At 39.5% G+C, this 26586-nt stretch overlaps 1 protein-coding gene across 6 annotated transcripts in view; it reads left to right on the top strand.

The window, feature by feature from the left end:
- Bdnf (brain derived neurotrophic factor) overlaps positions 1-25616 on the top strand; it is a 48103-nt gene extending 22487 nt beyond the window's left edge. For 5 of the 6 annotated variants that reach the window (XM_008851139.2, XM_008851150.2, XM_029555093.1 and 2 more), the window contains exon 2: positions 24364-25537. In XM_008851139.2, the coding sequence (XP_008849361.1) occupies positions 24364-25131 (768 nt within the window). In that variant the 3' untranslated portion in view covers positions 25132-25537. Of the gene's footprint in view, positions 1-24363 lie in introns of all 6 variants that reach the window. The other variant, XM_008851145.2, reaches the window with a different exon arrangement.
- Positions 25617-26586: the final 970 nt, after the last annotated feature.

The following is a 26586-nucleotide window of genomic DNA, read 5'->3' as shown; positions in this document are numbered from 1 at the left end:
AAGGGGCACCATTAGAATGTACTATTCCCTGTGTAAATGTAAATGCAAATTTCTAAAATCTTGGCTCAAAGTCCTTGGATTTCCTGTTTAAAAGGGGCACCATTAGAATGTAAGCTATTCCCTGCTTCCTGAAATCTTTTAAGAGTCTCAGCTTTGTAATAGTCCAAATGTAGATGATTGATAATCTCATTTATCCCAAATATAAATAGCTCTGGTTTGTAGCTCGGCACACAGAGCTAAGCCCATCCACCTCATAGTATAGCAAAAAGCTTGTTTTCTTTTTTAGCATTCATCTTTTAAAACCTTCCATAAATCAATCTCTCAGCCTCTCTCTCTCTCCCTCCCTCCCTCCCCCTGTCTCTGTCTCTGTCTCTCCTCTATATCTCTATATATTATTAAATATAACACAGCCAGCAGCTTAGGGTCTCATAGACTTTTATCTTCTAGTCATCAAGAACATTGAAGATGTGCACAGTGGAAGGCAAGTTACACACAAGTTCTTCATTAACAATTTAAGATTTAGGAATTCAGTTCCAGAGTAGAGCAAAGAACAGTTTTGGGTTTCCTGAATGAAAACAGAGCACAGAAAGTGGACATAGCTAAAACCCTGAATCCCTGACTGTCTTTTATGAAAGGCACTTTCACTGTACAAGCCCATAGTGCTGATTTTGTTCTAATGGTGAAAATATAATTTTCAGCCTGCATCTGTCTCCTTGTATAGAAGGTTTCAGTTAGTGTGAGGGGGCTTTTGAGGCCCATGCAAGTGAGTATGTCTCTTTAATAGGATAATTGCTCACTTGTCTCAACTTGTTTTCAAACAATTGTTATGAAGCACTCAGTTTCCACTAATTGCAAAATTGCTGCTTAATTGAAGGACTCTCAGCCATTCTAGTGCAATCATTCAGCCACTGGCTGGCTCTGTGATCTCAAGCTGTGAACTGCATTTTAAAGAGAAATCAGAAGATAATTTTGCAGAATTCCAAGTTGAAAATACTGACTTTTGTTCAATGGAGGCAGAAGTCATTTGAACAATAATCACATTAACTTTCATTATGATAAATGTTTTCTATTAGTAGGAATAACATGTACAGATAAGTGTCAGAAGTAAATGAGCAAATTTACTGGTAGCACTTTACCTCCATTTACTTTGTCTGGGATGGAGTCATATTAAGCAATAAAGATGCTGGCAAATGAAATCCCGTTACTTGTGTGGGAGATTAACCCTGGAAAACATCAGGAAGACTTTAGTACTTTTAAGTTTAGGCTTGTACATACTGAAAGTCCCCTTCAGTTTCCACTTAGGGTGTGAAATTATGTAATTATAAATAATTTTATATTTCAAGGCATCGTTGGACTTCCATAACATGTATACTAAAAACAGAAAAATTATGGACCCAATTATTGAATGCTTTAGTCATTGTTGACAGACGCAAAATAATAAAGCTCACTATGGAAACTTGTTTGGGCGAAAGAAGTGCGATCTTTCCTAAGATAATGTCTTTTCTATAAAAAATATATCACAAGATGTACAGAAACTTTCACTTAAATGTAAGTACTCAAGTTCAAATGAGATCCACTCTAGGTGAGAGAAATCTGACCAAATATACTGAATGATTAAGAAGTAACTCATTGCTCTGAGGTTTTATTTATAGATTGCCTGAAGTTCAAGGATGGGTTGCATTAAATGAATTAGGGGGCAGGGTAAAGGATGGAAGAGTTATTGCGGGTAGTAACATACATTTACAAGCTTCGATGACACTGTAATAAAGTAAAAGTTTATTTCCAAAAAGCCCAGAGAGTAATGAATGTTATGTAGTTTTCCCCAAAGGTTTACTTGGAAGAACTTTTCATTGGTTGTCATCCTAGTAATGTCCTGATTTTGGAAGTCTGCAGAAGCTGGTAGTGCTTACTTCTGCTTTCATCTCAGTTGCTTTCGCTGGACTGAAATTTTATGACGTCCTGTGTTTTTGATATGCCTCTGCATTTTTGAAAGGAGGAGGGCAGGCAAAGGATTTCTTAATTCCAATATAACCAGGAAATGTAAAAAGTACATGATTTAAGGGCTGGAGAGATGGCTCAGCAGCTAAGACCACTGGCTGCTCTTGCAGAAAACTGTATTCCAATCCCAGCACTCACATGGTGGCTAACAATCTTTGGTTACACCAAGTTCCAGGGAAATTTGACACCCTCTTCTGTCCTCCACTGGCATTGCATGACATGGATGCATTTACATACATGCAGGAAATACACTCATATATAAAATATAAATAAATGTTTAAAAGTACATGATTTAAAGAAATCACTGAACTTCAGATTAGCTGTCTGTCTGTCTATCTATCTATCTATTTATTTGGTCTTTTTGAGACAGGGTCTCCCTGTAGCCCCAGCTGTCCTGTATTCACCATGGAAACCAGGCTGGCCTCGAACTCACAGAGATCAGCCTGCCTCTGCCTCCCAAGTGCTGGGATTAAAGGCGTGCACCACCACACCCGGCCAGATTGGCTTTTTAAATCCCCCCAAAAGCAACTTGTCATTTAATTGCAAGTAGTTTGTATGAAATGAATATGTATATAATAGGAAGTCAGAAAATTTTCAAATTAATTTAAGCAATGCATCGAATATTGTAATAGTGCCACCTAGAGAACAAGCCTCTGGCTCACTTGTTTCTGTACAGACCATGCTCCAAGGCTGCATTTTCCAGGTTCCCATGCCCCCCAGGTAAGGGTGTGTGAAGAGGAGGGGGAGAAAGGAACGAAGGATAACATTAGGGGCTGTAGATGAATTTTAAAACAAGCAGGTCCACAGTTCAACGTATACACCAAGTCCTTTTAGCATTTTCACGTAGTATCCAATGTAGAAACGGGTGCCCCCACTCAAAGGGCTGCCCTACCTTTTTTTGAACATTTATTATTTTCATGAGTATGTACTGTAGCATTGAGTACAATGGTTCTGATTTTATTCATTTGCCACAGGCAATTCATTACACTTTCTGAGATATAACAAGGCCAAATAAGCAGAATAGAAAGAGCTTAAAGAATGCCTTTCATCTCTGATCTAATTTTAACTGTAATGATTTGAGATTTAAGAATAAAATACAGGGTAATAAATGAGGCAGGATTTTAAATACCACACTTCCCCTCAAAACTGAGGAAAACAAAAGAAGGAAATGGTAAAGATAGTTACAACCTTGGAATAAATAGTGTTAAAAAGTGAGGAAGCTGGGAACCAGCCATTATAAGTTGAACTCAAATTCTTCCAGTGACAAGATCTGTACTTAGTTTACCTCTACAGGCAGCCAGAGTAGCATTCCAAGGAATGCTGATGGTAAAGGGCATACATTGGTAAAAGTCTTAAAGGAACAAGCAGATCCATTAATAGTTGCCTTAGACTCTGAGTAGCCAAGTAGTCAATAAAGGAACTTAATGGCTCTGAAAACATGTTTGTTTTTCTGGCAGGAAGGCAGTGACTGGAGGACATAAGTTTAATAATACTTATTTTTCCCCAGTAACTATTATAAGTCATTTAGTTAGCTTGGTTCTAAAATTTCTCATGAATAATTTGATTCATTCTTGAAATTATGTTTGGAACACTTGAAATGTCGGAGTTTATTTAGATAGCAACTACAAACTTATTTGGTAGATTTTTTAAAAAATGTCTTCAAATTTTTGGATGCCAGTGGAGATGCCAGTTCCTAATGTGTCTCAGGGACTGAAATGTAGATAGTAAATTTGTGCCAGTATCTAGAAAGATGGAACAAACAGCATGCCAGCCAAAGAAAGCCATTGTGCTGTGTGCACTTAACATCATCCATAGACGAAACCGCGTACAGAAAATGTTCTTATGGGAGGGGGAGCACATTCAGAGAGAGAGAGAGAGAGAGAGAGAGAGAGAGAGAGAGAGAGAGGTGTATGTATGTGTGTGTGTATGAAGGGTGAAGGAGAAGCTCATTCAGTACAATTTTTGCCACCTGGCATTTAGTGTAATCAGTCGTGGTTTTGGAAATTCTGCTTCAGCAATTGCATTTTCTGCTGCCTTCTCTGCCTTTGAAACCTGAAACTAGGCCCAAAATGAAATGAGTTTCTCTATCTTTTCGTATGTTCACTTATTTCTTGGATGTGCTTTTAAACACTGACAACTTTCTTTTATGTTACGTAGAATATGAAGGTTGAGAAAGCTACAGTCATGATGCTGGAGGGAGATGCTTGGCAGAGTCCCAGGCCACATTCCTAGACCAAAGTCTCCAAGGTGCTCTCTCTTATGCAACATTGGGAAAGTACACCCAGCATGGAGTGTTGGCTGATGATGTGTCTGAAGGCACAGACGATATGCTTATCACATCAAAACATAAAGCCAACGGGCATTGCAGACATTCTGCTGAATGATGGAAGCTGGATCATTTACATTTACTTAAATGTAAAACACTGTGATTAAATTGTGTGTGTGTGTGTGTGTGTGTGTGTGTGTGTGTGTGTGTGTGTGTAGAGACCAGAGGAAAACTTTGGATGTCATTCCTTAGAGATGCCATCTACCTTGTTATTTGAGACACAGTCTCTCAGTAATCTGGAGCTCACCAAATAGACTCGGCTAGCTGGCCAGTGAGCCCCAAAGATCCATCTGTCCTGCCCTCCCAGTGCTGAGATTACAAGTGCAGGCCAGTGCACTTTTTCATAGGTTCTGGGGATGAAACTCAGGCCCTTGTGCTTGAAAAGCAAGCACTTTACTGATTGAGCTTTCTCCTCAGTCCTATGTGATTTTTAAAGACTTGGCTGTATAAATATATACCAGAGTATAGAGTTGGGAGGATGGGCCCGGAGGTCCTGATCACTTTTCAGCAGATGATATAATGGAATCTCAGAGGTTTTAAGTAACTGCAGGTTCAATGTGAGCCGGTGATATAACCAGGGACTGTTTATAGGGAGAATTTGGGCTGGACTAATAGAAGGGTAATGTACAAATGAAGAAACTGATCATTCTCATCTATGAAGGAGGTGATTTTGCTCAAATATGTAGGATATGAATGTGGATGTTGTCTTGCTAGACTATAGGAATATAGCAATAGAAGTGTAGCACAATTGGTATCATCAACTCAGAAATATTTAACTGCTCTCTATACAAGGAAACAAACTTTCACATAATTGTTTTGTGAATCTGAAAAAGAAAGAAAGAAGAATGGGACTGGAGAGATGGCTCAGAGTGGTTAAGAGGTACTGGCTGCTCTTGCAGAGGACCCGGGTTCAGTTCCCAGCACCCACATGGTGGCACCACCCTTAACTCCAGTTCCAGGGGATCCGATGCCATCTTCTGTCCTCTGAGGGCATTGCATGACATGGGTGCACTTGCATACATGCAGGCAAAACACTCATACACATTAAATCAATCAATAAATAATAATTTTTTTTTGAAAAAGGAAAGAAGCAGGGCTGGGGAGATGGCTCAGCCATTAAGAGTACTGGCTGCTCTTGTGGAGGACCTGGTTCAATTCTCAGCACCCACATGACAGCTAACAACTGTCTGTATCTTCAGTTCCAGGGGATCTGACACCCTCTTCTGACCTCCGCGAGCATGCACAACATGGGTGCACTTACACACATGCAGGTACTACACTCATACACATAAAATAAAAAAGGAAAGAAGCCTGCATGATTAGTGAATGGCAGTAGGTCCTGCTTTTTGTGTAGTACAAAGCCTATGGCCACATCTAGCCATTCTTCATTCTTGAGCAAGGTGATCACAATAAATAAGAAATAAACAGTGGTAGAAACTATTTTTTTAGAAAAAAAATTATTTGCTTTTATTTTATGTGTATGATTGTTTTGCCTGTATGTATCTATGTGTATCACATGTGTGTCTGGTGCTCACAGAGACCAGAAGAAGACAACAGATTTCCTGGAACTAGAGTTAAAGATGGTTGCTCATTGCTATGTGGGTGCTGAAACCCAACCAAGTCCTCTGCAGGAGCAGCAAGTGCTCTTAACTTCTGAGTCATCTCTCCAGTCCCAGAGACTATTTTTTTCTTAATATTTTTGAGTATTTTTTAATGCCTTGAGAATTTCATACAATGTATTTTAATTATATTCATTATCATGTCTCCTCCTAACTCGTCCAGATCCACCCCCACCTCCCTAACCACCTAGCTTTGTATTGTCTTGTTTTTTTAAAGCCCAATTCGTGTTCCCCCAAGTGCTCTTGGGTGTGAGTTCAGCCCTTGGAGTCAGATCAGCCTACCAGGCAGCACACCAGGAAAGAAAAATGACTCTCCCTCTCCCGGCATCTATCAGTTGCCAATAGCTCCTCAGCTGGGGGTAGAATTTCTTGTCCACCTCTCCCCTCCATGCTGGGACTTTGTCTGACTAGAGCTTGCACAAATCTGGTGCATGCTGTCTCAACCACTGTGTGTTCATACGTGTAAATTGTTTTATGTCCAAAAAACACTTTACTTATAGTCATCAACCACCTCTGACTCTTTCAGTCTCTCAGCCTTTTCTGTGATGGTCCCTGAGTCTTGCCGGGGCCTGGAGGGCATGGGGGTGTGGAGGGCGTGTGTATAGAAATGTCTCATTTGAAACTGCAGAGACTTCTTAGTTTGATCCTTGAAACAAAGTCAGAAAGACAAGTACATATCTGCTAACTTCTAAATTAGTGTTATAAAATCTAAAAAGTGCTATATAACAATCTTCCCCCTAACAAACTCTTGTATAGAACTCCAATACACAAAAGAAAAACAAATAATTTTGGTCCAGCTGGAGCAGATAGCAAAACTCGTGTTCTGCCCCTTCAACTTCAACTTGTGCCCCTTCCAAGAGATCCTTTGACACTCTGCTCTACCAAGCCCATTGGAAAATGTTTGTTCTCAATCAGAAGTCAACAGGTAGACATCCATAGTGAGGTGACCCTGGAATCCTTTTGTTTCTTTTTAAGGTGACAGTCCTTCTGCCTCTTCCTGTGAAACTTGCATTGAGAGTTGTGTTGGCCTCCTGGTTCAGAGTATTCAGAAAATATTAACCTGAAAAGTAGATATTCCTTCAAAGCTATGAAAAGTTTCTCACTGTAGAACTTTTGGAAACCATTATGTATAATCTTGAGAAGCAATGTAATTGTATTACCATTAATGTCATTACCATTTATTTTAAAATGCTTCTTTCCTACCTCTCCCCTTGGTGCTGGGATTTTGTCTGGCTTGAGCTTTGGTTTTTTTCCTTCTTTTCTTTCTCTCTCTTTCTTTCCTTCCTTCTTTTTTTTTCTTTCTTTCTTTTCCTACTTGAGGTTAAACTTAGAGCCTTGTACCTGCTAAGTAAATATTCTACCAGTGATCCATGTGCCCATTCTAACTCATTCTTTACATGGTCTTCACATCCCTGGTAAATGAATTCCTTAGCATGTGGTAGCATTGATTACCCCAGACCTTCTCATTGCTCTGTACAGTCATTTTCATCTAAAAAACTAGGGGAACCTACTGTATGTAGGGCAGTATGAAGATCTGCCTTAGTGCAGTGCCCCAAGCAGGCACTAGAGCCAGGACCAACGTTTGAGAACTGCTAAACAAGAAGCAAAATAAACCAAATATCTTGTGATTTATAGAGACTTACCATTTATTTCATTGTCCAAATACTTGGATTAGAACACAGCTAAAAGGAATTTGCAACCTTAAAAATAATCAAACATTCAGAGGCTCTGAATGGGAGGCCTGTTACAGATTGTTTTGACTTGGAAGAAATTTCCTATCAGAGACTTCCATGTGAGAGCAAAAGACCTGGGTCTGCATTCCTGAACTCAAGGATTGAGTTTGATTCTAGGTCCGACATTGAATACATTTGTGATCTCGGGCCTCAACCTCTTGACAGGGTAGTGATAGGGATTAAATGTGTTAATACGTGTAAAGTGTTCAGATGTTGCTCAGCAGTACTACTGTATTTTATTAGCACTTTCTAACTCCAGAAGAATACTTTAATACCTTATCAAAAGAGCAAAATGTTTCAGTAGCGTGCTTGATGTCTTAGCATGCTTCACTTTGTAACAGAGATGACAAAACCAGAAATGTTATAATTCTCTAATTTGCTTATTTATGGCTTTCTTCTCATAAATCATATCAATCCTTCAAGACTCAACTGAAATTCTGTCTCCACTGGAAAAACTGCTGCCCATGGTAAAGTTGCCCCATCCGAGCTGTTTTCTGTATTTCATAGCATAGTGGTTGACTGTATAACTGTTAAATCACTGTTGTGTATCGTGCCTGGGTCGGGTTCTATGTTCAGAGTTTTGGAGATGTTCTAACCTAGAAACATGACTTTGAACATCTCAGGATAGTCCATTGACTTCATATTATAGAAACATTTCTGAAATAGAAAATTTCATGAGGTTATCCAAGCCTGGTACCTGTATTCCTGGGTCTAAGGATTAAATTTGATTCTAAGCATACCTTTCTTGATTTTTGATCTTAAGAAAGGTCAGTTTGGAAGATTTTGAGAGAAATGTTCCACCCCATCCTGTGTTTACTCAAGAGAGCTTGTTCCTTGAAAGGCAGTGCTGAGAATGATTCTTCCTGCCCACAGCATCCCATTACTCTGATTAATCTGACTGATGAAACCCACTACCTCTGTCTTTTGAAGTTGCATGCACAGGTCCCTTGTTTCATTAGCAGGAAGTCCCAGAGTGCGTTGTATGAGTGAGCCAGCTTAGCCCCAACTGAAACCAGGATTACACCCTGCTGGAACCAAGAACCAGGGACTTCACATGGGGACCCTCACTAATCAAAATAGAAAGGAGGGCTTTACTTGCTTCCACTGGGTTCCAGGTAGCTAGTTTTTTATCCCAGTGGCTAGATGTCAGTACCAACTTAGAGCATTGCCTGTGAACCCCAGGTTAGAACACTGACATGTGGCTATTTCTAGCCTCGTGGGATGTTTCACTTTAGGAAGGTGTGGAAAGCAATGCTTAGATTTCCATGATTAGTTTAACATTGTGAGACAGCTTTGACCATCCATTTAATGGGAAATCTGCTTTCCAGATGACTGTACATGTAGAGATGAGAAGAGTTTTTAGAGGAAAGGTGCCTTTTTAAAGAATGGTTTTTCATTCAGTCTCTAAATGTGGTATAAATGGTTCTCTAGAGAACAGCCTCAGAAGCGTTTGAAGTTTCCATCTGACTTTGGAGGTAAGTGGGAGGCCACCTGTGTAAGGCAGGCACGTGTCTCCAGCAACTATATTGTTCACAGAGCAAGGGCCATCACACTGGGCCCTTCCCTCAGCACAGATCTCGAGTTTATATCCAAGTCTGTATTCTTGCAATTACTTCCATATCTGTCTCTCCAGTCCCCTGCTAGCCCGTACAGAATTCACAACATATCTGATCGCAGATGACCACATATGGAGTCATTTAACTACATGTCTTCCTCTCAAAGTCTCTTTGTCAGCTTGTTCTTGTTTTCTGTTTATGTTTAGATCCTCTCTTTAGGGAGTTCTCTTTCCTTTCCACAGTTTCAGTGTCTTAGATACTTTGGGAAATTCTGTTTACCCATGCTCATCCCTCAGCCTTCATTTCCTAACAGTTGTTTGTAGAGTTGCCCTTTGTAGGTCACAGAACCCTTTCCCTTATGCCAGTGATTCTACAGGGATGCTATGAGTCAGACAGAGTGAGCATTCTTATCCTTGTCATATCACAGAAGAGGCAGAAGGGTCTTTCAATTTGTTCATGCGTGTATTTGTCTAATTTGCTGGTGAAAAATAAAGGTCGCCTGGGTGTGGTGGCACACGCCTTTAATCCCAGCACTTAGGCGGCAGAGGCAAGTGGATCTCCATGAGTTCAAGGCCAGCCTGGTCTACATAGAGAGTTCCAGGCCAGCTGGGTCTACAGGGAGACCCTGTCTTAAAAAGACAAAAAAAAAAATTCAAACAGCTATTTCATGAGGTTAGCTTTACATAAAATAGGAGAGGAGGGATCAGAACTTAGGACTTCAGTTACCAGGCATCCCCACCTTTTACTAATTTCTTCCAGTGAAATTTACCAAGAACTGAAATGACAACAGTCAGACTTCTAGTTAGCACTGCACCACAGCAATAGGGGAGAATGATCTAAAATATGAAGTCAACTAACTAAGCATTTTTAAGAGTTGCTTAGTTAGTTTTCTTTAGGCAGAGTTCTATGTAGTCTAGGTTAGCTTTGAACTCACTATGTAACTTAGGATGACCTTGAACTCCTGATCCTCTTGCCTTCACCTCCCAAGTACTGGGATTACAGGCATGTATCATCATGCCTAAGGTTAACTTAATTTTGGATAGTTAATTTATTTACATGGTTCAAATATCAAAACTGTATTAAAAAGACATTTATAATGAGAAGTCTTGCTCCAGTTGAACTTACCAGCACACACCTTTAGTTGATATTAGTATAGACTCAATTTGTCAATATTAATATAGGATCAATTGGCCATTACGGTGAGCTTTATAGAAACTTAAGTAAATATGACAATCAGTTTCCCCCCATTTCTGAATAGAAGATGGCATACCACATAGACACTATTCTGTACCTCATTTTTATCACTTACCACAGTATTTTCATTTCAGTATATAAGTGAAAGAACATGTTTCTCATAGTTGCATGAACTTGTCTTTAAGCAGATACTATGGTTTTTCTGCTTTCCTGCAGTTCAAAACCTGGGCTGTTTCCATTCTATACCCTGTTACAATCAATAGCCAAATATATATGTATTTGTTCTTAGCAGTAGAGTTGCTGTGCTAGTATAACATTTACCTATAATTTTGATGGGTATTCCCTAAATGTCTGACCAATGTCCATAACTGTTAATACTCCCACTAGCAGTATGAGAATATCCATCTCTTCATAGTGCCACCAACAGTGTGTGAGGTGACATGAGAAATGGAAAGGACACTTGTAAGTTAGCACTCAAGTCTTTTATTTTGTCCGTAGTTTGTAGTGGGATTGCTGAACAGTTCCAGTGGAAATAATGCCTCCCCATGGGCATGGGCTTACGCCAGCTCTAGTGACACACATGGAATGGGACCCACGTTGCCACTTGCAGAGTTTCCTGTAATGGAAAGCTAAGCATGCATTCATTATTCACCTAACTAGCAAAGTTGGCTCTAAAGATCTTGAGTGTTTATTGGAACAGAAAAGAAGATTGTTCCACCACGATGCACTGTATACCAGGCTTTCAGTGTTCTTCTCTCTCTGTTATTAACATTATTTCCAGGACTGAGTTCAAGATATATACCTCAAGGCACAGAGAAATCCTGCTTAGAACTATCATCCCTAAGGGATGCTCTTTTGAGGAATGATTCTGAACTTCTCCCAAGGTGTGTAATTAAATAATTAGTACTTCACAAGATAAATTAAAATGCCAGGGTACGATATAAACACCAAAGTCTGATATGGCATCAGTAGACTTCTTCAGAGTTGCCAGGCAGTTTCCTGCATTATGCAAATAGGGAGTCATATGAAAACAGGATGATTTATGACCTAGATAACATCTCCACATTGCAAATGGCACATATTCTAGGTCATCCTCCTGTAACTCTTCACCATTCTCATTGGATTGATTCTCAGTCACATTTTCCTGTGAGGATAATGTGTCCTATTTAGAAAAACAAATTCTGCCAATTCTACTGACTAAAAAAGTATGGCAAATGACACATAGCAAAGAGGTTATTCAATCCAAATAGACATTTATTTATTTACTTATTAATTTATGAGACAGAACCTCACTCTAACTCCTACGGCTCACTAGTTAGCCCAAGCTGACCTCGAACTTGTGGCAGTCCTCCTGCCTCTACCTTTCTAGTTCTTGGCTTGCAGATATGAGCCACCTTGCTTGCGAAGCAAGACTTTTTAAAAATAGACTCTTTGACAGGGCCACTTTAAAGGGGAAAACCACTTTCTTCCCCACTCCAGAATAGTTGCACTTGGAGGAGTTGCATTGATGATTGTATCTGGTCTACACAAGAGATCATCCCTGAGTATAGAAGTAGACTTCCAAAAGCTGTCTGACACATCACTGACAAAGACACACTTTCTTTTGTTAACGATACTTGTGAAAGCTTTCACAGTAGGCATTTCCAGTTTGGTTCTAAGGCTCCTGGCAGCTGCTCCTCTCAAAGTCTGCTCTCTCCCAAGGACTGACAATGGCAAGAAGCAAGGTGTTCTGTCTTTCGTGCATTCATCATCTAACCCAACACACACATTCAGGATGTCAGCCCAGGTGTGTGTTTTGCATCACTTCACTGTGGCTGTTGGGTCCTCCTGCCTCAGCCAAGCACCTCTAGGTGCCAGTTTCATGGGAGATAACCTATTCTAGGACCCTGTGTCTTGGGCTGTTCTGACTCTGTTGCTCTTGTTGGCACAGTCTCTGAGAGTGCTGCTTGCTCCAGGCTGGACCATCTTTTCTGCTGTCTTTGTGGCCTTCACTACTCTTTGTAGTCTAAGGTAGTCCTTGAGAATGCTCAAGGACTGAGATTGGCTTGCCATTCCTTTCCTTTTGCTCACATCTCAGACCCTAAGCTACTTTTTATTGATTCTAGAATTTCATACAATATTTTTATCGTTTTCACAACCCTTCCCCCAACTCTACCCGATCTTTCTACCTCCCCAACTTCATGTCCCTAGGCATCACAAAGATTTTGTGTCAGGTATATTTTTAAAAGGTACTTGGTACTTGGGCTTTAATTGACTTACTCCAGTGGAGTTAACAGAGAACATTTGGTAGCAGTGGCTGGTGGTCTGTAAAGTCTATGGCTCTGTTCCAATGCCCAGAGAGTTCTCAGGCAGAAAATGTTCTGACATCGCCAATGAGTTACCTTCGTGCATCACTTTGACATTGTACTCTGTTACTATGCATATGTAGTTGGTACCTTAAGGGAATAATTTCATGTTAGGGATAGGGTAGTAACAAAGAAACATTAGCATTATATTCAACTCTATCAAATTAGACTTTTAAACAAACTGCATACCAGAAACTGTCTGATATGCATATGGTGTTTTGCTGAACTAAGTAGGAAGCTGATACACAGGGGCTACAGGATGTCTTTGCCAAATAGACCTTCAAAATTGAAGATATCACATCCACACTTGATTCCATACAGAAGGTCCAAATTCCATCTCCATTGTGTTGGGTGAATGGTCTTAGGCAATTTGCTGGACCCTTCTGAACATTAGAGTCCTCAGGTATAAAATGTGATTGATTACATTATCTGGCCCACACAGAGTGCTCATGGTGTGGGGGTCATTTTTAATACTAAATCCAGCTTAGTATTCCTTATTATATATACAGCTTTTCAGAGCATCTTCCAAAGTCTCTCCTCCATCCACATCCCAGCCACCCAACCAACAATGGTTTTTATGTATAGGCAATAAGTAAAAATACAGTTTCCATTCCATTATCGATGAAATATATTGGCATTTGAGTTTGTGTGTCACCTGTACAAACCAATATTTAGTGAAAAGAGGTAGGGGCAGAGTTCTTACTGTCCTTCTCATGGTCCTACAGATTTGAATGTTCCCATGCTAGTGCTTAAGTGATGGAGGTATTTTCTGACCAGCCATATGGATTTTTGTCATCTGAAATGTTACTATTTTTCTTATATTTTTTAGTAGCTCAGAACACAGCCAGCCTCTTGAATATGGTACACATGGCTCATTATGCACAGAGCCCAGTGCTTATACTATGCAGATGAGCAGTAGCTCTTAGAAAAGTTGAGAGCTGGAGTAGGGCAGTGGGCAGGGAAACATATTTTTATTTTTCCTCCTGCATTAAGCTGCAAATAATGAGCACTTTCCTGTGCGTTACAGTAAGTAATTAAAAGAAATTACAGAGTTGAAGCATAACCTGAAGGACAGCTGGCTGTGTGGAGCCACCAGTTTTCTCCATGGGTGCAGGTTAATCCTTGTTAATGCTCAGAATGCTGAGTTTCTACAGAAAGAGGTGCGTGTCCACACATGTTTTGGCATCTGCCCACACATTTCTGTGTGGTATGACTATGCATCCCAGAAGAAAGGCTGTGGTGTGTGCCTCTGCTCTTCAGTGGAATGGAACACACTGATTCCTGAAAATGGTCTCATAAAGGTGAGCAACAGGGAGCTAATAACCTTCTCTTGCTAATTTTATTTTTCCCCTATGATAGAAGCTTGGAAAGGAATGGTGTTCTTCTGTCTCCGGGGCACCTCACCTTCCCACTTTCTTCCTCCACCTAGTTTCACCTCCCTTGCTTTTTTAAGTTTAATGTTCTATTTCTTCAAGAGATAGGGTTTAATCAAGAGTGGCCTCTTCTTCAAACAAAACGTAGCCATCTCATTTTCACTTTAGTCTTTCTGAATTAATGATGTTAAGCTTATGAGTCTGGTCCTAAGGTGGGTTTAATTATATGCAAATATTCTTTCTATAATGGAAATTGCTGTGATGACCACAGGAATATATTGGCTATGGAAATTTTCAGGAGCATCATCTGTGGAAAAACTGGGAAGGACATGTCTTTACCACAGCTCTGGGCTCCATTAGGTACATGGTGGTGGTCCCTGGTAAGGTGTTGGCTCTCAACAGTCAGAATCCCTATAGCATCTGGGGGCAGGAATGAGGGGATGCCCAGCAGTATTTTATAAACAGAATGTTGATTAAAGTAGCTAATTGTGAAAAAGAGATTGAAATGAGACACACTGCCTTAACTTTCTTTTTCTCTCTCTTGTTTTAAATTGTGATGGTTCTGGAATGTTTCCAAGCGACACATAATGGCAAACAACAGTGCTTTAAAGGGGATTCCCTTTATCCTCAGATCTGAGAGTTACCACATGTTCTCCCCTTAGGGAGGAAGAGTGCAACTGCATCAATCTTGCATTACATTTGCTTTCATAACATGCCCTGCCTATAGGTGTGCCTGTGTGTGATCTGGAGGAAGGCAGTCCTTTAGTTGAGTTGGAATCTGTACTTTTCAACCTGCTGTGGAAGGTAGAACCCAACAATTCTTAGGATATCACCAGGGAAAATAAGACTCAGTGTCACCTCAGACCCATAAATTTGCACATGGTTTGCCAACACTGGCAGGACTCCTACTGTAGGTCACTTATGTCTGGACTGGTAAACTTGGTGACTTCCTGGTATTTGGAATCTGACAATTTTTGCAGTCTTTTGTAAGGAACTTCAACCATGAACCAGGCTTCAATTCTGTTTACAAAATTGCTCCAACAACCCCCTCATATTTTTGGTCAATTCCAAAAATTTTAGGCATTTCTTTCATTTTTTAAAACTTAAAAAAAAGTTTAAGGTACTTGAAGCAAATAATTTCAAATATTAGATGCCAACTGAAAAATTGGGCATTTGTTGTAGAGAGACTTGAGTTGGAGGAAGGATTTTTGATCCTTGATACATACAATAATATATTAGGGTCTTGTTTTTGCTATCGAATTTAGTGAGATTGTTATCTTATTTTGAATGTAATGATACTTGGTCAGAGAAAGCTAGAGATCTACTGGTTCAGGACAAGTCTAGAAATAAATCTTCTACTGAGTGAGTGAGTTCTCTCTCTCTCTGAATTTACCATTCTAGAACACAAAGAACTCATAAAGGCCGGAGATATCTGGATGAAAGTAATTTGACATCTGGCTGAAGTGCTTGGAAATCTATTCTCTGCTCTAACTAGTCATTTAATTCCAGTGTGGTCCTGACTGAGTGAGTGAGATCAGATTGTGGGAAGTGAACAAGGTAAATGTATCTGCACCTGCCTTGTAGTACTTGGAGAAAAATTAATGATTGAGCAAGTCCATATTTATATCCAAAATACTCTACAAATATGCATTCAACTGTTCTCCTTTCTAGGTATCCTGTACTTTATGGCATAGATAGAGTGGAAAAGCCAATTGGCAAAAAAAGAATCCAAGTTTTACTTATTACCATTAGAAAAGCAAAGGTGCTTTCCCACATAATGAGCAATGAATGTGGAACCAAGGAGGAAAGAAGGGTGGTAACTCCATTACATGCTGAGAAAGTACTTGTAGTGATCAAGTTGATGTCCATTTCATGCTCTATCTTACTTGGCTGCCTTTCTCTGTGTTATTTAGTCTATGATGTCTCAACCTTGGTGAGTTTATGAATCACCTTGAAGTGTACGAATCTAGTTGACCTGTAAGTTCTGACAGTGGGTGGGGTGAAGGAATGAGAGGAGGAAGCTGAGATTCTGCATTCATTACCAGCTCCTGGCTGATGCCAATGCAGCTGCTTCATTGAGCACACTTTGAGAAAGATGTAAGGGCTCATTTAATTGTAGCACGTTGAATTTTATCCCATACCTGACTTTCCTAAAACTCTGATTTCGGGTCCCATAAATCATTCATTTTGGGGGACCATTTTTACTAACAGGTTTTATTATTTTACTGTGTATGTGTATATAATGTGTACATATACACTTGCATTCATATGTGTGAAGGTACGACATCACTGCTGCACCTGTCAGGCTACCTGGCTCACAAGCTTCTGGAATTTTCCTGTCTCTCCCTCTCATACCCCTGTAAGAGATGCTGGGATGACAGATGCTCACATTATGTGTCTGGCTTTTATGTGGTTTCTGGAGATTCAAACTCAGATCCTCAAATTTGTGTGACAAGCATTTTATCCACTGAACCATCTTCCTAGCCCTTGACAGAAAATTTTGAACCACATTAAAAACTTAATTTTTAACTGTGCACCCAAAATATTATAAGCTGATGCTTGAGACTTTAAGCTATATAAAATTATTTTCATCCTTGAAATTTTTCTATAAATTAAAAAATATACATTTAACTAGAATTTAGTTATACTTTACTTATGTTTGTATGATAATGAAGTTGTTTTCACATTCCTGTTCACCCAGAGTCATCATCCTTTTACATAAAAATTCCCACCTCATAATTTCATGGTAATTGAAGAATATCTATCATTAAATATGATGTTTATTTGACAATTTTGTAGGTTGTGCTTTACAGAGTGAGTTGCTAAAACTTCATGGTACTAATTGGAATTATCTTTTTAATAAATGTTACTGTCTACCACATATAAGAATTTGGTAAATTTAATTTTACTTTAGTGAATTGTAGGAAATCTCACCTGCAATTCTGAAGAAAATAGAATCCTAATTTTAAAAGGTTATACTTCTTAACTGTCATTTGGGTCTTGTAACAAAAATGGTTATTCTAAAGGATATTTAGAAGAACATTTCTGGCAACCTATTCATTTGATAAGTAAATTGGAAATGCCTGGTGCTGAGACTAGACTGTTACAAAGTCACATGCTGTTTGGGCAATGTTGTTCTGTGACAGGAAGGCAGAGGACAAGGTTTGAATGGGACTGGCATCTCTGGGAGCTCTGGCGTTAGGGAACCTCTGTTGCTTATGATGGTGCATTGGGTTTCCTGGGAGAGAGATAATGACAGTACTTAGGACCTCTGGAATGATGGCAGCTGTGCTCAATGTTAGGATGTCAGCATTAGAGGGTTCTCTGCCCAGATCTGATATTTGTGTCAGATTTTTTCATTCCTTATTACAAATTCCAAGGCATCTTTCAGCTCATATTAGGGCTTACTGTTCTTACTTTAACTAGACCTTTAACTAGACAAATACTGTGCCAATAGAACCACTACAAAGAGAATTGTCACTCGGTATCCAGAGAACCTAGTTGGTGTAATGTACTGTACAAATTACTCCAGGTGGTAATTCTAAGGAGACAGCTCTGTGTCTGTCCCTATGGAGCAGGTGGTCTGGTTTTACTCCAAAAGCAAGGTAGGTCTTCTGTCAATAGAAAAGTTGTTCAATTACCTACTTATTCTTTGTCAGGGTAGGGCAGTAGAGGGAGGTAACAGAGGACCAGTGCTATCTATCAAAGATGCATATAAAGTTATCAACTTAATGATTCAGGGGAATATACATTTTTTTCTCATAGGATTTTCATTTATTTAATACTATAGGTATATACTGAGACTAATCAATTTCTTCAGCCCCTTTAGTAACATTGAGTAATGTTTATGTCATTCAACACTATGGAAAAACCAAGAAATCAGAGTACTCAGATATGAAAGATTATGTTTTATGTAGATAAAGATATTTGAACATAGACCTAGTTGGTTTACAAGATTATGGAGGATAAGAGACCCCATGAGAGGCTGTTTATAAGCTGGAGACCCTGGTAGGCTAATAGCATGGTTTGGTCCAAATCTAAAGGCCACATGTACAAATTCAAAGAGCTTGTCGTTCTGATGTCTAACAGCAGGAAAAGAAGAGTTCTGGGGAAAAACCAAATTCTTTCCTCTCTAGTCAATGATACAGATGAGGTCCACCCACACTGAGGGCAGACTTCTCCATTCAGTCTACTGACTTACCTGACTGCTCTGGAGACACATCCATACTTCAAACAATGCCTTGCTGGTTTTCTAGGTATTCCTTACTCTAGTTTTTAATCCTAAAATTTACCATCACTAAAGTGTATTTGTGTATCTTAACACATAAATGGCTTAAAAGTTACACTGTGAAAGTATTTCTACAAAGCTGTGGAACATCTGGATTATTTACTATCATTTTCTAAATTATTATCAAGTAGACAACAAAATAAGTAGGTAAGTATCTGTAATGATCATTATCTATTTCCTATTTTATTTATAAATTCCAACTTTCAGCTATTTTCCTATGGGTGCCCTTGGTGTTGTGGTCATCTTTGTTTAGTCTTGGCTTAGCAATGCATATATAATGAGAAAACAGCAGAAAAAAATGTAGACAGTTGAAGAAAACTAGTACTTTTAGTGTAAGGCCTAGCTTCCTTTGGAATCTGGGTTCTGACCTTGTTCTATCAAGGGAACCACAGTAGCGGACAGGCTGATTAAAAACTTTGATCCTCCTTCCTCCTGCACAAAATGGGGGTAATTATAGTTACCTGTACCTCTTGGGTCCTATGACTCTTAATTACTTAATATTTGCAAAGCATTTGGAGATCTTTGAATTAAAAGTGCTGAGCTGCGGAACCAAAGTTCAGTACAATTATAATTGGAATGAAAGTTTGTAGTTTTGCCTCATCTTCATCTCTGAGTCCTGCTTTTTTGCCAACGCAGACATTACTGATGGTTGCTACTCAGCTCAGCTTGTTCTTGTTTTTGTAATCGCTTTCTTTTTTAAAATATGCTTCAGTAAATAGAGTGATCCTGACCCCGTACTTCCACACTTAAACAACTACTTTGCATTTATTTTTAAAGGTAGATACTCAATAAGAGTAAAATTAGTAAACTCACTTTTTCTTCTAGTCTGCCACTCTTGGAAGTTTCCTGTATGTGGTAATAAACTGGTCCTAAGGCACCCCCTGCTCAGAAACTCCTATTGGTTCTTCAATATCCACAAAGCAGTATCCAAGCTCTCTATCGTCACCACCTCCTCCCCCGGCCCCACCACCGAGCCTTCTGATGTTGGGAAACCATGCACTCTTTTTTCTTACTCTTTCAAATCCAGAAATCTCAAGAGATATTTACTGCAATGCTTCTCACTTCCATGAGATTAATTGAGCTACCATCACTCTTGGTGTCCTCTCTAGATCACTCCAGATAATTCCAAATCTTTACAAAAGCATTTCTTCATTTCTCACTTGGAAGTAACTTCTTTCTCTTTCTAGAATTTCATTCATTCCTTTCCTGAATCTTTTTTATTTTTTCTTTTTATTTTCTTTGATTAAACATTGGTCCTACCTCCTTCATAGACATAAAACTAGACGATAGACTCCTTATCCGATCACTGAAAAAAAACAAAAGGAAAGTTAATATATGGATATGATGAAATTGGATGCAAATTAAATATTTTCAATATTATTTTACAAAATCTCATTAAGTTTATGTCCTATGTGTTAGGATTAAACACTAATTGATCTTTCTTTAACATTATCATTATCCTTGTTACTTACAGTATTGTCTAAAATGAGTCACCCTATCATTAAGCTGTGTTTTCTTTTGAGTACATGCTTATACATAAATCCAAAGACTAGGAACAGATAAAACTTTATGTGCCACCACCATCACCCCCATATTCCTGCTTTACCTGCGTGGTTATCTGGTTCCTCTTCTTAGTTTTTCCATAGAAACTTGGTTCCAATACTCCTAGATTTTTGAAAGGTCTTTTAGAATGGATGACATTGTCTACAAGGCCATCCACTAGAATAACTGTGCCTGAAAATGTTGCAAGATCTCAGAGATTATGATTGTGTTAGTCAGCTTTGCATTGTGACAAAACACCTTAGGGGACTAAATGAAAGGGGGAAAAGATTATTTTGGCTCACATTTCATAGGTTTCAACCCATGGTCAGCTGGCTCCACTGCTTCTAGGCCTGTGTGAGACGACAGGTAACCTATCAGCTTTCTAACATGTGATAGTATGCTTAACTGTGTAATGATAATTCACCTGTCCTGTCTCTTTGTAACAATCCAATTGGGTGAAGACTGTGAATGTTCTCTAGTCTTTTAGTCTTTTAAGTTGTTGTACTGCAATGGAGGAATGCACAACCATATACATTCTTCTAGTTGAATGTTTTGGCCTTGTAAGTCAAGCATCAAGCAAACCTTTCTTTTAACCCTGTTGCTTTTTAAAACTATAGCATATAATATATTCACTATATTGAAAGTAAGACTAAGAAAGTCTTCCTCATATTTTATAGATGTGGTTGAGTTGATTGTTGTAAGCCTCAGAACAAAACTAGTACCAATGAACTAATTAAATATAAGTACAGATGGAGTAATTGTCTCCTTAGCAACACTGCATAGCTTCTTTATCTTTCAGGTGGTGGGTTGTATCTCAAGGACAAAAATGTGAGAATTCTCATGGAAGCTGTGTCGGTTTCTGTGGCCATGAGTGATATATCTGAGGGAAAACTTGAAAGGAGGAGAGCTTTGCTAGGGGTTTCAACCAGTGACTGACACTGAGGGATGGCATGGGGGAAGAAAGACGCCTGTTGCCTGTTGAGGCATGCAGAAGCAAAGCAAAAGTCGCTAGGGATGAGACGCCTTCCTCAGTTACGCCCCCACTGACTACTTCCTCTAGCAAGACCCCAGTTCCTGAAGTTTCCATCTTCCAGTGGAACACTAAACCTTCAGCATTTGAGTCTGTAGGAAGCATTTCATCTTAAAATCATGACCGAAGCTCTTTTTAGTCTTTTATGATATCCTTATACAGTGTATAGTGTAACTCAGTGAAGAGTTCAGAAGAATCAAAAAGGAGGCTAGAAGACAGAAAATTCAAAATTTTGCTATCATTATTATTGCTAGTTGACCCAAATCTCTATTAATTGATCCATTGGAAAGTCAGATCAATATAGTAAAATTCAACTAGTCTTTCCAAATAATGTAAGTTTGTAAAGCTCACTCAAGAAATGTATGACATTTCTTTCTATGTTAATCTACTGAAATAGACCATTGCTTCATTTCAAATTAGAAAGTTTCCCAGGAATTTTAAATTAAATGTCCTAAAACTACTATTTGTTACATTACTCTTTAAATAATCCACTAAAGAATGTTTTCTGAAAGTTTCTTGAATTGACAGCTTTTCATAGTCAATAGAGCATATATCAGATTGCATATCTTAGATTTCTGACTTCCAACAGTCATGATAGAACTATACTATATCCATTTTCTTACAAAGAAGAAGATATTTAAGAAAATATTTTCCATATTGTTTAAATCACTTTTAGCCCAGCATCAACTCTCCTGATGTAAGATAACTACAAGACATAGATGGACAAGTATATAAGATATTTAAAACTTTGTTGAATTCAAGTTTATAAATTCTCATAAGTTGCTTTCCCACAACCCAAAATGATATTAAGAGTGCTAAAAATACCAATATCTCAATTTTATGTGTCTTAAATAATGGACTTGGGGATGGATTGACGGCTCAGTGATTAAGAACCCTTTCTGGCCTCTGTGGGCATTGCATGCACATGGTGCACTTACATACATGTAGGCAAAACACTCATGCACATAAAATGAAAATAAATAAAATTTTAAATAATGAGCTTACAGAGCTGGAGAGATGACTCAGCAGTTAAGAACACATGCTGCTATTCCAGAGGATCTGAGTTCAGCTCCCAGCACCCATGTCCAGGAGCTTGGCTCACAAATGCCCGTAACTCCAGCAGCACTGCACTCACCTGCACAAACCCACACACACAGAAACATACATATATACGCATAATATAAAAATAATACCTGGTCAAGGAGGCAAAAGTGGCTCATGTCCCCTGGCTGAGGGTGAGGTGGTTACCAAACAACAGAGCTGCTGTACATAATGGGGGCAATGCTTCAGGCAGAGAATCCAGTCTCCTTGGGAAGGAGCAGGAAGCTGAGTCTCCTCCTTCTAGGAGACTAGGTGAACCGTTGCCCGGTTGTGAGTGCAGAATTGTTGTCTTGCTTTCATTTCTTACTGTCTGATGGGGCTGGAGTAGCTCTGTGGACCACCTCCTTTTGCTATGGCTGGTTGTGGAGGCTATGCACAGATAATGAAGCCTACAGCTGCTGTGGCCACTGCCCTCATGGGGAAAACCAACATCAAGATAATGCTGATACAACTGTGGACTTGTGAAGGGCCATGGTGACCCACTTTGGTGAGAATTCTCACTGCTCATGCCGTTTGAGCTCTCTGTTCCTTGTTCAGGATACCACATACCACCAGTTCTCAGCCCCCTTCATCCCCCAGTTCAATCAGTTCTGAGCCTCATGCAAAGCAAAGGTGACTCTACGAGGAAATTTGCATTTGGGGATGAAAGAAAGCTGCTTGGTGGTAGAATACATTATTTCTTTCAAAAGCAGATGATGGGAACATTTGATTTTCTGTACTAGAGTTTTCAGCACTTCTGCACTGTGCTTTACCAACTGGAGGTAGGTTGCTTTTGTGTTCATCAACACTTCATGGACAGAAACACAGTCTGTTTCCTGTGGATTTGCACAGCATAATGATTAGCATGTGTGTATGTCTTTTCATAAGTTCATGTTCCAGAACTGAGAAGTAGAAATAAAGTTAGAGTGTCAGAGCTAGGGGATAGTACTCTTTACCACTAAGGGGCAGAATGCTTCAGGTAAGTAGTTCTGAAGTCTTCCACCTCCTGATGTAACCTTGGTTTGATCCATAGGTACGTTTTAATTTTGATTGTTAATCCATTCTCACTGGGTTTGTAGAGCATGCTTATAGGTGTAATGCCAAATTTTAGTGGAGGGATCCTCTGACAAACAGGAAGTGATTACATTTTGTGGTGTTAAGAGACATTATGAAACTTTGAAAGCACAGAAGGAAGAACTAACTGCCTAGTCCAAAGTGTGTAAAATACTGCTCATCTATCTTTTTAAAGATATGATAAACTCAGAGTTTCACACGCACAGACAGGATCACAATTTCAATAAAAAGAGAAGTTGTGCTTTGTTGGCTAGATTGGTATATTAGAAAAAAAAAAAGCCATAAAGGCAAGTGCCTTCAGAGAGCTGATAGAGATAAATGTGGAGTCTACATGTGAGTAGCATTTGAAATGGACTTAAAATGCCCTTTAATGCAGACTTTTCTAGCTTTCTCTTAACCGGGCACATTGTTTTCATGTCTGCCCCAGGCATATGCACATCATTAGAATGAATCTATAGAAAATGATTACTGTTTGGAAATGAGCAAAACATTCTCAGGCATGACCACCCAGATGTAATAGAACATTCAAATGGGAATCTCTGAGTTCTAATGTAAACTTTCTTCATGACACCAAGCCTTCAGCTTCCTTATCTGTAAAACACGGTGGTCCAATGAAATTCTCCTCTTCCTTTGCTATAACAGATTATGTCTGTGGGAGAAAAATGTCAGTGTAAAGGCTCCTTACAGCTCTCTTCTGTTCTAGTGTACTGATCATGCCTAGACACCACATAACTAGAGTCCCATACCACCCTCAGGCCACTACTGTTTTTGTCACACATTCCTACAAGGACTGTGCTGCTAACTTGAAAGATTAATATTCCATTTGCAAGCGCTGAGTTGTAACACTTGTGATTGTTTTTTGTGACAGCATGAGCAGAAATCATTAAGAATTAAACTCTCAAAGCTGCTAAAGTGGGAGGAAATAGGAGAAGTCAAGCCACAATTTTTTCACTTGCTAGAAACCATTTAATCTTGGGTTTATATGCTAAATCTTGGGGAAAACACTGCATGTCTCTGGTTTATATTAAGCCACATATAGCACACTTCTGACATTGATTTGTGTCTCCTGCAGCTGGAGTTGATCACTGAGACATAAAAAACCTTGACCCGGCAGAATGGTCTGGAATTACAATCAGATGGGCCACATGGGCCCTGGGAAAGAAAGCTCTAACCCGTTTTTGTCTTTCTCTGCTTCCTCCCTACAGTTCCACCAGGTGAGAAGAGTGATGACCATCCTTTTCCTAACTATGGTTATTTCATACTTCGGTTGCATGAAGGCTGCGCCCATGAAAGAAGCAAACGTCCACGGACAAGGCAGCTTGGCCTACCCAGGTGTGAGGACCCATGGGACTCTGGAGACTGTGAATGGGCCCAAGGCAGGTTCGAGAGGTCTGACGACATCATTGGCTGACACTTTTGAACACGTGATCGAAGAGCTGTTGGATGAGGACCAGAAAGTTCGGCCCAACGAAGAGAACAATAAGGACGCGGACTTGTATACTTCCCGAGTGATGCTCAGCAGTCAAGTGCCTTTGGAGCCTCCTCTGCTCTTTCTGCTTGAGGAATACAAAAATTACCTGGATGCCGCAAACATGTCTATGAGGGTCCGGCGCCACTCCGACCCTGCCCGCCGTGGGGAGCTGAGCGTGTGTGACAGTATTAGCGAGTGGGTCACAGCGGCAGATAAAAAGACTGCAGTGGACATGTCGGGTGGGACCGTCACAGTCCTGGAGAAAGTCCCTGTATCAAAAGGCCAACTGAAGCAATATTTCTACGAGACCAAGTGTAATCCCATGGGTTACACGAAAGAAGGCTGCAGGGGCATAGACAAAAGGCACTGGAACTCGCAATGCCGAACTACCCAGTCGTACGTGCGGGCCCTGACTATGGATAGCAAAAAGAGAATTGGCTGGCGTTTCATAAGGATAGACACTTCCTGTGTATGTACACTGACCATTAAAAGGGGAAGATAGTGGATTTATGTTGTATAGATTATATTAAGACAAAAATTATCTATTTGTATATATACATAACAGGGTAAATTATTCAGTTAAGAAAAAATAATTTTATGAACTGCATGTATAAATGAAGTTTATACAGTACAGTGGTTCTACAATCTATTTATTGGACATATCCATGACCAGAAAGGAAACAGTCATTTGCGCACAACTTTAAAAGTCTGCATTACATTCCTCAATAATGTTGTGGTTTGTTGCCGTTGCCAAGAATTGAAAACAAAAAGTTAAAAAAAATAATAAATTGCATGCTGCTTTAATTGTGAATTGATAATAAACTGTCCTCTTTCAGAAAACAGACAAAAAAAAAAAAACAAAAACAAAAATTTGAACCAAAACATTCCGTTTACATTTTAGACAGTAAGTAGCTTCGATTCTTGTTAGTACACTGTTTTACTGCTTTTAACTTCTGATAGCGTTGGAATTAAAACAATGTCAAGGTGCTGTTGTCATTGCTTTACTGGCTTAGGGGATGGGGGATGGGAGGGGTCTATTTCTGTTTGTTTTGTGTTTTATTTTGTTTGTTTGTTTGTTTTGTTTTTTAGTTCCCACTGGGAGTAGGGATGGAGAAAGAATTTCTTCAGTATCTATTCTGGTTGACAAAAATGATATATTTGTATGTTGTAAAGATGTTTGCAATATCAATCAGATGACTGGAAAGTGAATAAAAATTAAGGCAACTGAATAAACTGTTCACACTGCACACCGCCCATGATATATCTCCCTGGTCCTCCAGCTTACCCTTTGGGCATGGGTCAGGGAAAGCTGCTTTTATTGGAAAGACCTTCATTTGCTCAGAGCACATTCTTTCCCTCCCTCCTCCCCTTCTGGTCCCTTCTTTTTGTTTTATCTTAAGAACATTCAGTTGCGCGTTCTGAAACATTTGATCACCGCTGTGAACAGATGAACGAAGTGTGTCACGGTGTGGCACTCATGAAAAACAGTGATTTTTGGTTTTTTCTAAAGAAAAAAACAGTAAGAAAGAACCCAAAAATATTCTTTAAAAAAATGAGGGGTAAACATTTGGGTAAATCATTATAAGGCTTAACAGTGTTTTGCAACTAAGCATTATTGTTCTGTATGTACCCAGAGACACTTAGATCAGAGTGGAATCCACATGGCTAATGGAATGCGACTGGACGGCCCTGCAGAGGCTAGTGGAGGTGACATACCATTTATTGGCAGTGCATGTGGAATTTCTGAGTGGCCACCCTGAGGTCTAGGTGGAGGTGGGGAATGGTACTTGAGACATTCCTCAAGGAAGGCCTCAGAAGCACCTTCAGAGTAGACTCTGGAATGACCTGTCAAGTTGCTTGGACCTCATGCTTTAAGTGCCTACATTACCTAACAGTGCTCAAGAGGTTCTCAATTGGAGGACCACACTCAAGCCCATGTCTGCCCTCCATCCCATTC

Source organism: Nannospalax galili, unplaced genomic scaffold, assembly GCF_000622305.1.
Source record: "Nannospalax galili isolate Female #2095 unplaced genomic scaffold, S.galili_v1.0 scaffold11, whole genome shotgun sequence".
In the NCBI taxonomy this organism is placed as follows: Eukaryota; Metazoa; Chordata; class Mammalia; order Rodentia; family Spalacidae; genus Nannospalax; species Nannospalax galili.
This window is presented reverse-complemented; position numbering and strand designations above follow the sequence as displayed.